The sequence below is a fragment of the Oncorhynchus keta genome, chromosome 5, assembly GCF_023373465.1.
Source record: "Oncorhynchus keta strain PuntledgeMale-10-30-2019 chromosome 5, Oket_V2, whole genome shotgun sequence".
NCBI classification, from domain to species: domain Eukaryota; kingdom Metazoa; phylum Chordata; class Actinopteri; order Salmoniformes; family Salmonidae; genus Oncorhynchus; species Oncorhynchus keta.
Window position 1 is genome coordinate 38,614,934 of NC_068425.1, and position 14,544 is coordinate 38,629,477.

The 14,544-nt window shown below is 43.0% G+C and overlaps 1 protein-coding gene across 1 annotated transcript in view; it reads right to left on the reverse strand.

Annotated features, from left to right (window-relative positions):
* LOC118380914 (NLR family CARD domain-containing protein 3-like) overlaps nucleotides 1-14,544 on the reverse strand; it is a 55,356-nt gene that overhangs the window by 8,383 nt on the left and 32,429 nt on the right. The window contains exons 3-7 of the mRNA XM_052519926.1: nucleotides 9,228-9,344; nucleotides 8,952-9,036; nucleotides 8,570-8,822; nucleotides 6,376-8,155; nucleotides 5,938-6,111 (exon numbers count right to left, since the gene is read on the reverse strand). Of these exons, the coding sequence (XP_052375886.1) occupies nucleotides 5,938-6,111; nucleotides 6,376-8,155; nucleotides 8,570-8,822; nucleotides 8,952-9,036; nucleotides 9,228-9,344 (2,409 nt within the window). The remainder of the gene's footprint in view (nucleotides 1-5,937; nucleotides 6,112-6,375; nucleotides 8,156-8,569; nucleotides 8,823-8,951; nucleotides 9,037-9,227; nucleotides 9,345-14,544) is intronic.

The following is a 14,544-nucleotide window of genomic DNA, read 5'->3' on the forward strand; positions in this document are numbered from 1 at the left end:
AATTTGCTCATTCATCCCCCTCCTCTCCCCTGTAAATGACCATGTGTTCTCAGTCAACTTACTTGGTAAAGTAAACTAATTATTTTATTTTTCTTGTTTATATTGAATACATAATTGAAACATTCACAGTGTAGCATGGAAAAAGTATGTGAACCCCGAGGCTAATGACTTCTCTGAAAGGTAATTGGTGTCAGGAGTCAGCTAACCTAGAGTCCAATCAATGAGATGAGATTGGAGACATTGGTTAGAGGTTCCCTGACCTATAATAAACACACAAAATTTGAGTTTGCTATTCACAAGAAACATTGCCTGATGTGAATCATACCTCGAACAAAAAAAAATAAACAAATCTACGGCTGGCCATGCTTTCCACCTGGCTACTCCTACCCCGGTCAACAGCACTGCACCCCCCACAGCAACTCGCCCAAGCCTTCCCCATTTCTCCTTCTCCCAAATCCGTTCAGCTGATGTTCTGAAAGAGCTGCAAAATCTGGACCCCTACAAATCAGCCGGGCTCGACAATCTGGACCCTTGCTGTCTAAAATGATCGGCCGAAATTATTGCAACAAGCCTGTTCAACCTCTCTTTCGTGTCGTCTGAGATTCCCAAAGATTGGAAAGCAGCTGCGGTCATCCCCCTCTTCAAAGGGGGGGACACTCTTGACCCAAACTGCTACAGACCTATATCTATCCTACCCTACCTTTTCTAAGGTCTTCGAAAGCCAAGTCAACAAACAGATTCCCGACCATTTTGAATCCCATCATACCTTCTCCGCTATGCAATCTGGTTTCAGAGCTGGTCATGGGTGCACCTCAGCCACGCTCAAGGTCCTAAACGATATCTTAACCGCCATCGTTAAGAAACATTACTGTGGAGCCGTATTCATTGATCTGGCCAAGGCTTTCGACTCTGTCAATCACCACATCCTCATCGGCAGACTCGACAGCCTTGGTTTCTCAAATGATTGCCTCGCCTGGTTCACCAACTACTTCTCTGATAGTGTTCAGTGTGTCAAATCGGAGGGTCTGCTGTCCGGACCTCTGCCAGTCTCTATGGGGGTGCCACAGGGTTAAATTCTTGGACCGACTCTCTTCTCTGTATATATCAATGAGGTCGCTCTTGCTGCTGGTGAGTCTCTGATCCACCTCTACGCAGCCGACACCATTCTGTATACTTCTGGCCCTTCTTTGGACACTGTGTTAACAACCCTCCAGGCAAGCTTCAATGCCATACAACTCTCCTTCCGTGGCCTCCAATTGCTCTTAAATACAAGTAAAACTAAATGCATGCTCTTCAACCGTTCGCTACTTGCACCTGCCCGCCTGTCCAACATCACTACTCTGACGGCTCTGACTTAGAATACGTGGACAACTACAAATACTGGCCTGGTTTAGGTCTTATCTGTCGGAAAGATATCAGTTTGTCTCTGTGAATGGTTTGTCCTCTGACAAATCAACTGTACATTTCGGTGTTCCTCAAGGTTCTGTTTTAGGACCACTATTGTTTTCACTATATATTTTACCTCTTGGGGATGTTATTCGAAAACATAATGTAAACTTTCACTGCTATGCGGATGACACACAGCTGTACATTTCAATGAAACATGGTGAAGCCCCAAAATTGCCCTCGCTAGAAGCATGTGTTTCAGACATAAGGAAGTGGATGGCTGCAAACTTTCTACTATTAAACTCGGACAAAACAGAGATGCTTGTTCTAGGTCCCAAGAAACAAAGAGATCTTCTGTTGAATCTGACAATTAATCTTAATGGTTGTACAGTCGTCTCAAATAAAACTGTGAAGGACCTCGGCGTTACTCTGGACCCTGATCTCTCTTTTGAAGAACATATCAAGACCATTTCGAGGACAGCTTTTTTCCATCTACGTAACATTGCAAAAATCAGAAACTTTCTGTCCAAAAATGATGCAGAAAAATTAATCCATGCTTTTGTCACTTCTAGGTTAGACTACTGCAATGCTCTATTTTCCGGCTACCCGGATAAAGCACTAAATAAACTTCAGTTAGTGCTAAATACGGCTGCTAGAATCCTGACTAGAACCAAAAAATTTGATCATATTACTCCAGTGCTAGCCTCTCTACACTGGCTTCCTGTCAAAGCAAGGGCTGATTTCAAGGTTTTACTGCTAACCTACAAAGCATTACATGGGCTTGCTCCTACCTACCTCTCTGATTTGGTCCTGCCGTACATACCTACACGTACGCTACGGTCACAAGACGCAGGCCTCCTAATTGTCCCTAGAATTTCTAAGCAAACAGCTGGAGGCAGGGCTTTCTCCTATAGAGCTCCATTTTTATGGAACGGTCTGCCTACCCATGTCAGAGACGCAAACTCGGTCTCAACCTTTAAGTCTTTACTGAAGACTCATCTCTTCAGTGGGTCATATGATTGAGTGTAGTCTGGCCCAGGAGTGGGAAGGTGAACGGAAAGGCTCTGGAGCAACGAACCGCCCTTGCTGTCTCTGCCTGGCCGGTTCCCCTCTTTCCACTGGGATTCTCTGCCTCTAACCCTGTTACGGGGCTGAGTCACTGGCTTGCTGGGGCTCTCTCGTGCCGTCCCTGGGGGGTGCGTCACCTGGGTGGGTTGATTCACTGTTGTGGTCGGCCTGTCTGGGTTGCCCCCCTTGGGTTGTACCGTGGCGGAGATCTTTGTGGGCTATACTCGGCCTTGTCTCAGGATGGTAAGTTGGTGGTTGAAGATATCCCTCTAGTGGTGTGGGGGCTGTGCTTTGGCAAAGTGGGTGGGGTTATATCCTTCCTGTTTGGCCCTGTCCGGGGTGTCCTCGGATGGGGCCACAGTGTCTCCTGACCCCTCCTGTCTCAGCCTCCAGTATTTATGCTGCAGTAGTTTGTGTCTGGGGGGCTAGGGTCAGTTTGTTATATCTGGAGTACTTCTCCTGTCCTATTCGGTGTCCTGTGTGAATCTAAGTGTGCGTTCTCTAATTCTCTCCTTCTCTCTTTCTTTCTCTCTCTCGGAGGACCTGAGCCCTAGGACCATGCCCCAGGACTACCTGACATGATGACTCCTTGCTGTCCCCAGTCCACCTGGCCTGCTGCTGCTCCAGTTTCAACTGGCCTGGGCCCTAGGACCATGTCCCAGGACTACCAGACATGAGGACTCCTTGCTGTCCCCAGTCCACCTGGCCATGCTCCTGCTCCAGTTTCAACTGTTCTGCCTTACTATTATTCAACCATGCTAGTCATTTATGAACATTTGAACATCTTGGCCACGTTCTGTTATAATCTCCACCCGGCACAGCCAAAAGAGGACTGGCCACCCCACATATGCTCTCTCTAATTCTCTCTTTCTTTCTCTCTCTCTCGGAGGACCTGAGCCCTAGGACAGTGCCCCAGGACTACCTGACATGATGGCTCCTTGCTGTCCCCATTCCACCTGACTGCTGCTGCTCCAGTTTCAACTGTTCTGCCTTATTATTATTCGACCATGCTGGTCATTTATGAACATTTGAACATCTTGGTCATGTTCTGTTATAATCTCTACCCGGCACAGCCAGAAGAGGACTGGCCACCCCACATAGCCCGGTTCCTCTCTAGGTTTCTTCCTAGGTTTTGGCCTTTCTAGGGAGTTTTTCCTAGCCACCGTGCTTTTACACCTGCATTGTTTGCTGTTTGGGGTTTTAGGCTGGGTTTCTGTACAGCACTTTGAGATATCAGCTGATGTACGAAGGGCTATATAAATAAATTTGATTTGATTTTGATTTGATTTGAGGTGTCTGGTTAGACTGTAAACTCTCCTTCCAGACCCATATCAAACATCTCCAATCCAAAGTTAAATCTAGAATTGGCTTCCTATTTCGCAACAAAGCATCCTTCACTCATGCAGCCAAACATACCCTTGTAAAACTGACCATCCTACCAATCCTCGACTTTGGCGATGTCCTTTACAAAATAGCCTCCAATACCCTACTCAACAAATTGGATGAAGCCTATCACAGTGCAATCCGTTTTGTCACCAAAGCCCCGTATACTACCCACCATTGCGACCTGTACGCTCTCGTTGGCTGGCCCTCGTTTCATACTCGTCGCCAAACCCACTGGCTCCATGTCATCTACAAGACCCTGCTAGGTAAATGACTGTAACGAACTACAAAAATCTCTGAAACTGGAAACACTTATCTCCCTCACTAGCTTTAAGCACCAACTGTCAGAGCAGCTCACAGATTACTGCACCTGTACATAATTTAGCCCAAACAACTACCTCTTTCCCTACTGTATTTAATTAATTAATTAAATTTGCTCCTTTGCACCCCATTATTTTGTATTTCTACTTTGCACATTCTTCCATTGCAAATCTACCATTCCAGTGTTTTACTTGCTATATTGTATTTACTTCGCCACCATGGCCTTTTTTTGCCTTTACCTCCCTTATCTCACCTCATTGACTCACATTGTATATAGTATTGTATATAGACTTGTTTATACTATATTATTGACTGTATGTTTGTTTTACTCCATGTGTAACCCTGTGTCGTTGTATGTGTCGAACTGTTTTGCTTTATCTTGGCCAGGTCGAAATTGTAAATGAGAACTTGTTCTCAACTTGCCTACCTGGTTAAATAAAGGTGAAAAAAAAATAGATCTCAGAAGACCTAAGATTAAGAATTGTTGACTTGCATAAAGCTGGAAAGGGTTACAAAAGTATCTCTAAAAGCCTTGATGTTCATCAGTCCAGTAAGACAAATGGTCTAAAAATGGAGAAAGTTCAGCACTGTTGCTACCTAGGAGTGGTCGTCCTGCAAAGATGACTGGAAGAGCACAATGCAGAATGTTCACTGAGGTTCAGAAGAATCCTAGAGTGTCAGCTAAAGACTTACAGAAACCTCTGGAACATGCTAACATCTCTGTTGACCAGTCTACGATACGTAAAACACTAAACAAGAATGGTGTTACTGGGAGGACACCACGGAAGAAGCCACTGCTGTCCAAAAAAAACATGGCTGCAAGTCTGAATTTCACAAACACTTGGATGTTCCACAGCGCTATTGGCAAAATATTCTGTGGACAGATTAAACAAAGATTGAGTTGTTTGGAAGGAACACACAGCAATATGTGTGGAGAAAAAAAAGGCACAGCACACCAACATCAAAACCTCATCCCAGCTGTAAAGTATTGTGGAGGGAGTGTCATGGTTTGGGGCTGCTTTGCTGCCTCAGGGCCTGGACAGTTTGATATCATCAACAGGTATATTAATTCCCAAGTATATCGAGACATTTTGCAGGAGAATGTACGGCTATCTGTCAGCCAATTTAAGCTCAACAGAAGTTTGATGATGCAACAGGAGAACTACCCAAAACACAGAAGTAAATCAACAACAGAATGGCTTCAACAGAATAAAATAAGCCTTCTGGAGTGGCCCAGTCAGAGTCCTGACCTCAACACGACTGACATGCTGTGGCATGACCTCGAGAGACCGGTTCACACAGACATCCCAAGAAAATTGCTGAACTGAAACAGTTTGTAAAGAGGAATGGTCCAAAACTGATTTGCAACTACAGAAAACGTTTGGTTGAGGTTATTTCTGCCAAAGGAGGGTCAACCAGTTGTTAAATCCAAGGGTTCACATACTTTTCCCACCCTGCACTGTGAATGTTTACACGGTGTGTTCAATAAAGACATGAATACATATCATTGTTTGTGTTATTAGTTTAAGCAGACTGTGTTTGTCTGTTGTTGTGACTCAGATCAAATTTTATGACCAATTTATGGAGAACTCAAGGTAATTCCAAAGGGTTCACCAAATTTCCTTGCCACTGTATCACATATCCAAAATGCTGGAGCATAGCACCAGATTTAATACGGTAAACTTCACTGTCTAAACACATATGGTGTGGACTATGTGTGACTGGTAAACACATGTGGATCTGGTGAACTCTTGTTTTACCAACTACAGGAATACTGACCTCAGAGTCTCCAGTTTACAGTAGGGATTCCCCAGTCCATCAGAGAGCAGCTTCACTCCTGAATCCTTCAGGTCATTGTTACTCAGATCCAGCTCTCTCAGGTGTGAGGGGTTTGACGTCAGAGCTGAGACCAGAGAAGCACAGCCTTCCTCTGTGACTCCACAGCCTGACAGCCTGATAAAGAGATCATCATGATTTCACAAACACACTGTTCATTTAACACCAGTAGTGTAGAAGGACAATTGCAGATGCATTTGGTTCATTCTCTCAAACAACATATACAGTAGAATCATCTTCCGTCTCCTAGAATTGTATGGTTATTTTATTATACTAATGTGAACAGCAATGTACTGATTCAATATGTTATTCAATCATTTTTCTCTAAACTGAATATTTCATCCTGCTGATTAGTACTTAAAAGTAATTTGATGTACTCACAGAGCAGCTCTGGAGACTTTGACCACTGGCAGTAGCCTCAGAAGACCTTCCTCTGATCTGGAGTATTTCTTCAGGTCAAACACATCCAGCTCCTTTTCTGAAGTCAGCAACACAAACACCAGAGCTGACCACTGTGAAGGTGAGAGTTCATCACTGGAGACACTTCCTGATCTCAGGTATCTTTGGATCTCCTCCACTAGAGAACGGTCATTCAGTTCATTCAGACAGTGGAACAGATTGATGCACCTCTCTGGAGAGGGATTCTCCCTGATCTTCTCCTTGATGTACTTGACTGTTTCTTCATGGCTCTGTGAGCTGCTTCCTATCGTTGTCAGTAGACCTCGTAAGTGCTTCTGATTGGACTGCAGTGAGAGGCCCAGAAGGAAGCGGAGGAAAAGGTCCAGGTTTCCCGTCTCACTTTGTAAGGCTTTATCCACAGCACTCTTGTAGAAAGTAACTTCTGGCTTCAGTAGACAATCGTTACTAGATGTTGTTTGAGGTTCGGCCATTAGATTCTCATTGTTGTTGCTGAATGAGAGGAACACATATACAGCAGCCAGAAACTCCTGAATGCTCAGATGCACAAAGCAGTACACCTTGTCCTGGTACAGCCCACATTCCTCTTTAAAGATCTGTGTGCACAATCCTGAGTACACTGAGGCTTCATTGACATCAATGCCAGCCTCTTTCAGGTCTTCTTCATAGAAAATCAGATTGCCCTTCACAAGCTGTTGAAAAGCCAGTTTTCCCAGTGACAGAATGCTCTCTTTATTCCAGTCTGGGCCTGTCTCTTCTTTTCCAAGATACTTTTCATTCTTCTTAATGGTATGAAACACCACAAGGTGTGTGTACATCTCAGTCAGAGTACTGGGCATCTCTTCTCTCTTATGTTTCATTATGTCTTCAAGGACTGTTGCAGAAATCCAACAGAAGACTGGAATGTGGCACATGATGTGGAGGCTCCTTGATGTCTTTATGTGTGAGATGATTCTGCTGGCCAGGTCCTCATCACTGAATCTCTTCCTGAAGTACTCCTCCTTCTGTGGGTCATTGAACCCTCGTACCTCTGTCACCTGGTCAACACACTCAGGGGGGATCTGATTGGCTGCTGCAGGTCGGGTAGTTATCCAGAGGAGAGCAGAGGGAAGCAGATTTCCCTTGATGAGATTTGTCAGCAGAACATCCACTGAGGTTGACTCTGTGACGTCACAACAGATCTTGTTGTTCTGGAAGTCTAGGGGCAGTTGGCACTCATTCAGACCATCAAAGATTAACAGAACATTGTACTTGTCATAGTTGGAGATTCTTGATTCTTTGGTTTCCATTGAGAAGTGATTGAGAAGTTCAATCAAAGTGTGTTTCTCTTTCATCAAATTCAGCTCTCGAAAAGGGAATGAAAATACAAATTGAACATCCTGAGTTGCTTTTCCTTCAGCCCAGTCCAGAATGAACTTCTGCACAGAGACTGTTTTTCCAATGCCAGCGACTCCCTTTGTCAACACAGTTCTGATAAGTTTGTCTTGTCCAGTTAAGGGTTTGAAGATGTCGTTACATTTGATTGCAGTCTCTGGTCTTGCTTGTTTCCTGGTTGTTGTCTCAATCTGTCTCAGCTCATGTTCATTATTGACCTCTCCTGTTCCACCCTCTGTGATGTAGAGCTCTGTGTAGATCTTATTGAGAAGTGTTGGGTTTCCTTGTTTAGCGATCCCCTCAAATACACATTGAAACTTCTTCTTTAGATTAGATTTAAGTTCACGTTGGCAAATCACAGCAAGTTCATCTGAATGAAGAAATAACACATGGAATATTAATATTTAGTCTGTTTTAATGCATCTGTTTTAATACAGTATTGTAGGACTATGTTAGAAAGTTGTATGTAATAGTAATTGATAACTGCCTGTATAAATGTGTTTTCATGACACACTGGTGTATTTATATTGATTATATTATTATTGGTTTTATTTATGTTCTCAAATTCCTAATCTGTCCCTTATACTATCACGATCACCTGATTGGCTCACCCCCGTAACTATTCCCCAGGTTGTTGCTGTAAATGAGAACGTGTTCAGTCAACTTGCCTGGTAAAACAAGGATTCATTTTTTGTTTTTTAAACTCTCGCTCTCCCTGTAATTTAGCTTCAGCTTTTAATGTTTGTTATAAAACATCATTCAACATGAGGCAGACAGCTCTTACTTTTCTCCAGTGTGTCAGCAAGCTCCTTCTGGTTCATTTTCCTCAGGACGTGCAGTGTGATCTTCAGAGCCCCCTCTCTGGCACTGCTCTCATGCTTCTCATCTTCAGCATCCACCACTTCCTGCTTCTCATCTTCAGCATCCACCACTTCCTGCTTCTGACTCTCAAAGCCTTGTGGGAGTTCTGATCTCAGAATCATCTTGTACCTCTTCAGCTCGTTCTTCACAAATGTGATAATATTTTCTTCAAGCAACTGAAATAAGTAAAGTAAATAAGTTAAGCAAGAGAATAAATGCTTTCTCAATAAAACACAAATTAATGATTGACAGATGAACTTTACTTGAGGTAAACAAAAACAAATGTACATAACAGGACCACATACACTGAATATGGGGGTCAGGTCTGTTTGATGACTCAGGGAAGATTGGCCACTGAGAATCTCTGACTCTGATCTCTCCTGTTGGTTTCTGTGGACAAACATCCAAGGATTGGACACACACACACAAGGAGGGAATGTTTAATTTTATTTTAGGACTATGAAAATGAAAAAAACGATTTGCCTATGGATTATGAAAACAACAAACAGAAATGGGAGAGGAGAAATGACTAGAGACAGTGTTGTTTACCTCCCTGACCATGACCCATGAGTTCTTCTTACCTTTGTTTAGTAGAAAAGTCTCCCTCTCTAAACTCTATAGGTAGTTCAATTGACCCGTCACTCTTCATGGACACACAGCTGGGTACAGGGGAGGCTGGTCTCTCCTGCTTGATTGGGCTTCAACACAACAGAGACAAACATTCAGTATTTCATCTATTCTGGGTACAGAGGGGGGAACATAAGAATAGATTAATTCCAAAATGCTATATATCCATTTTCAGAAAATGTTGTTAAATTAGCTTCTATTGTTTAATGAAATTATGAACGATATTGGTATATTTTTTCACTGTCTAACCGTGTCATGAGGTTGTTCAATGACAGACATGCATTTGCTTAAAAATTATGACTTGATGGTTTCATTTCAGAGTGACAAATAATAATAATGTTTTTTGCTAAGTGCTAAATATCTGCTTCACTCTCAGAGAAATAACTAATACTGCAAGGTTTTAATGGTTTCAATTGTAAAATAGTAACTACATTTTTGAATAAAAAACAAATGATACATGTCTGACATTAACATTAATATTTTTAAAAATATCAATACAGTAATATGAGATTTTTAAGTAAAACATTTACATTTGACATTTCAGTTAGGGACTTCCCACTTAGTATCTGGGTCATTCAGGTGGGTGTCTAGGGTATAGGGTTATGGACCGTACCATTACATTAGGACTTCTCCTTAGTATCTGGGTCATTCAGGTGGGTGTCTAGGGTATAGGGTTATGGACCGTACCATTACATTAGGACTTCTCCTTAGTATCTGGGTCATTCAGGTGGGTGTCTAGGGTATAGGGTTATGGACCGTACCATTACATTAGGACTTCTCCTTAGTATCTGGGTCATTCAGGTGGGTGTCTAGGGTATAGGGTTATGGACCGTACCATTACATTAGGACTTCTCCTTAGTATCTGGGTCATTCAGGTGGGTGTCTAGGGTATAGGGTTATGGACCGTACCATTACATTAGGACTTCTCCTTAGTATCTGGGTCATTCAGGTGGGTGTCTAGGGTATAGGGTCATGGACCGTACCATTACATCAGGACTTCTCCTTAGTATCTGGGTCATTCAGGTGGGTGTCTAGGGTATAGGGTTATGGACCGTACCATTACATTAGGACTTCTCCTTAGTATCTGGGTCATTCAGGTGGGTGTCTAGGGTATAGGGTTATGGACCGTACCATTACATTAGGAATTCTCCTTAGTATCTGGGTCATTCAGGTGGGTGTCTACGGTATAGGGTTATGGACCGTACCATTACATTAGGACTTCTCCTTAGTATCTGGGTCGTTCAGGTGGGTGTCTAGGGTATAGGGTTATGGACCGTACCATTACATTAGGGACTTCTCCTTAGTATCTGGGTCATTCAGGTGGGTGTCTAGGGTATAGGGTTATGGACCGTACCATTACATTAGGACTTCTCCTTAGTATCTGGGTCATTCAGGTGGGTGTCTAGGGTATAGGGTTATGGACCGTACCATTACATTAGGACTTCTCCTTAGTATCTGGGTCATTCAGGTGGGTGTCTAGGGTATAGGGTTATGGACCGTACCATTACATTAGGGACTTCTCCTTAGTATCTGGGTCATTCAGGTGGGTGTCTAGGGTATAGGGTTATGGACCGTACCATTACATTAGGACTTCTCTTTAGTATCTGGGTCATTCAGGTGGGTGTCTAGGGTATAGGGTTATGGACCGTACCATTACATTAGGACTTCCCACTTAGTATCTGGGTCATTCAGGTGGGTGTCTAGGGTATAGGGTTATGGACCGTACCATTACATTAGGACTTCTCCTGAGTATCTGGGTCATTCAGGTGGGTGTCTAGGTTATAGGGTTATGGACCGTACCATTACATTAGGACTTCTCCTTAGTATCTGGGTCATTCAGGTGGGTGTCTAGGGTATAGGGTTATGGACCGTACCATTACATTAGGACTTCTCCTTAGTATTTGGGTCATTCAGGTGGGTGTCTAGGGTATAGGGTTATGGACCGTACCATTACATTAGGAATTCTCCTTAGTATCTGGGTCATTCAGGTGGGTGTCTAGGGTATAGGGTTATGGACCGTACCATTACATTAGGACTTCTCCTTAGTATCTGGGTCATTCAGGTGGGTGTCTAGGGTATAGGGTTATGGACCGTACCATTACATTAGGACTTCTCCTTAGTATCTGGGTCATTCAGGTGGGTGTCTAGGGTATAGGGTTATGGACCGTACCATTACATTAGGACTTCTCCTTAGTATCTGGGTCATTCAGGTGGGTGTCTAGGGTATAGGGTTATGGACCGTACCATTACATTAGGACTTCTCCTTAGTATCTGGGTCATTCAGGTGGGTGTCTAGGGTATAGGGTTATGGACCGTACCATTACATTAGGAATTCTTCTTAGTATCTGGGTCATTCAGGTGGGTGTCTAGGGTATAGGGTTATGGACCGTACCATTACATTAGGACTTCTCCTTAGTATCTGGGTCATTCAGGTGGGTGTCTAGGGTATAGGGTTATGGACCGTACCATTACATTAGGACTTCTCCTTAGTAAAAATTAAATTACATTAAATTAGGATCATAAATAAACAATTAGATATAATTTATTTAAAAAATGTCATTCCGGACAATAAATAAATCAAATGTATAATTTATTTTAAAACTGTTCCACCATGATAGGACAATAAATAAATAAGACATATAGTTCATTATAAAAGTATATCCATCATCTGAACAACATTGAAAGCCCTCTCATACCCCGGCTCACAGCAATACATTGGCTCTGGAAAATGCAACCATTTCATTACTCACTCGCTCAACTTTCCCAAACATAACAAATAAAATATAAAATAAACACACACCACACCATCCACACATACTGTGCCTTCTGTTTACATAGTTTTTATCTTCACCATGTTGAATTAGTGCTTGTGTGTTCCAATTAGTTATATGTGAAGATATATACAAAAGCTATTTTTTTAATTGTATTGTTACAATCCATAACCGGGATAGAATTGTGTTTCATAATTTTCCTCATTTATGAGAACTTTGTCATTTTTAAAATAGCCGTGGAGTAGTGTGCTTTGTGTTGTGTCTCTGAACAACTGGCTGTTTAAAATAGCCGTGGAGTACTGTGCTTTGTGTCGTGTCTCTGAACAACTGGCTGTTTAAAATAGCCGTGGAGTAGTGTGCTTTGTGTTGTGTCTCTGAACAACTGGCTGTTTAAAATAGCCGTGGAGTAGTGTGCTTTGTGTCGTGTCTCTGAACAACTGGCTGTTTAAAATAGCCGTGGAGTACTGTGCTTTGTGTTGTGTCTCTGAACAACTGGCTGTTTAAAATAGCCGTGGAGTAGTGTGCTTTGTGTCGTGTCTCTGAACAACTGGCTGTTTAAAATAGCCGTGGAGTAGTGTGCTTTGTGTTGTGTCTCTGAACAACTGGCTGTTTAAAATAGCCGTGGAGTAGTGTGCTTTGTGTTGTGTCTCTGAACAACTGGCTGTTTAAAATAGCCGTGGAGTACTGTGCTTTGTGTCGTGTCTCTGAACAACTGGCTGTTTAAAATAGCCGTGGAGTACTGTGCTTTGTGTTGTGTCTCTGAACAACTGGCTGTTTAAAATAGCCGTGGAGTAGTGTGCTTTGTGTCGTGTCTCTGAACAACTGGCTGTTTAAAATAGCCGTGGAGTAGTGTGCTTTGTGTTGTGTCTCTGAACAACTGGCTGTTTAAAATAGCCGTGGAGTAGTGTGCTTTGTGTCGTGTCTCTGAACAACTGGCTGTTTAAAATAGCCGTGGAGTAGTGTGCTTTGTGTCGTGTCTCTGAACAACTGGCTGTTTAAAATAGCCGTGGAGTAGTGTGCTTTGTGTCGTGTCTCTGAACAACTGGCTGTTTAAAATAGCCGTGGAGTAGTGTGCTTTGTGTTGTGTCTCTGAACAACTGGCTGTTTAAAATAGCCGTGGAGTAGTGTGCTTTGTGTCGTGTCTCTGAACAACTGGCTGTTTAAAATAGCCGTGGAGTACTGTGCTTTGTGTCGTGTCTCTGAACAACTGGCTGTTTAAAATAGCCGTGGAGTAGTGTGCTTTGTGTTGTGTCTCTGAACAACTGGCTGTTTAAAATAGCCGTGGAGTAGTGTGCTTTGTGTTGTGTCTCTGAACAACTGGCTGTTTAAAATAGCCGTGGAGTAGTGTGCTTTGTGTTGTGTCTCTGAACAACTGGCTGTTTAAAATAGCCGTGGAGTACTGTGCTTTGTGTCGTGTCTCTGAACAACTGGCTGTTTAAAATAGCCGTGGAGTAGTGTGCTTTGTGTCGTGTCTCTGAACAACTGGCTGTTTAAAATAGCCGTGGAGTACTGTGCTTTGTGGTGTGTCTCTGAACAACTGGCTGTTTAAAATAGCCGTGGAGTACTGTGCTTTGTGTCGTGTCTCTGAACAACTGGCTGTTTAAAATAGCCGTGGAGTACTGTGCTTTGTGTCGTGTCTCTGAACAACTGGCTGTTTAAAATAGCCGTGGAGTACTGTGCTTTGTGTCGTGTCTCTGAACAACTGGCTGTTTAAAATAGCCGTGGAGTAGTGTGCTTTGTGTCGTGTCTCTGAACAACTGGCTGTTTAAAATAGCCATGGAGTAGTGTGCTTTGTGTCGTGTCTCTGAACAACTGGCTGTTTAAAATAGCCGTGGAGTAGTGTGCTTTGTGTCGTGTCTCTGAACAACTGGCTGTTTAAAATAGCCGTGGAGTAGTGTGCTTTGTGTTGTGTCTCTGAACAACTGGCTGTTTAAAATAGCCATGGAGTAGTGTGCTTTGTGTCGTGTCTCTGAACAACTGGCTGTTTAAAATAGCCGTGGAGTACTGTGCTTTGTGTCGTGTCTCTGAACAACTGGCTGTTTAAAATAGCCATGGAGTACTGTGCTTTTGTGTGTGTCTCTGAACAACTGGCTGTTTAAAATAGCCGTGGAGTAGTGTGCTTTGTGTTGTGTCTCTGAACAACTGGCTGTTTAAAATAGCCGTGGAGTAGTGTGCTTTGTGTCGTGTCTCTGAACAACTGGCTGTTTAAAATAGCCGTGGAGTAGTGTGCTTTGTGTCGTGTCTCTGAACAACTGGCTGTTTAAAATAGCCGTGGAGTAGTGTGCTTTGTGTTGTGTCTCTGAACAACTGGCTGTTTAAAATAGCCGTGGAGTAGTGTGCTTTGTGTCGTGTCTCTGAACAACTGGCTGTTTAAAATAGCCATGGAGTAGTGTGCTTTGTGTCGTGTCTCTGAACAACTGGCTGTTTAAAATAGCCGTGGAGTAGTGTGCTTTGTGTTGTGTCTCTGAACAACTGGCTGTTTAAAATAGCCGTGGAGTAG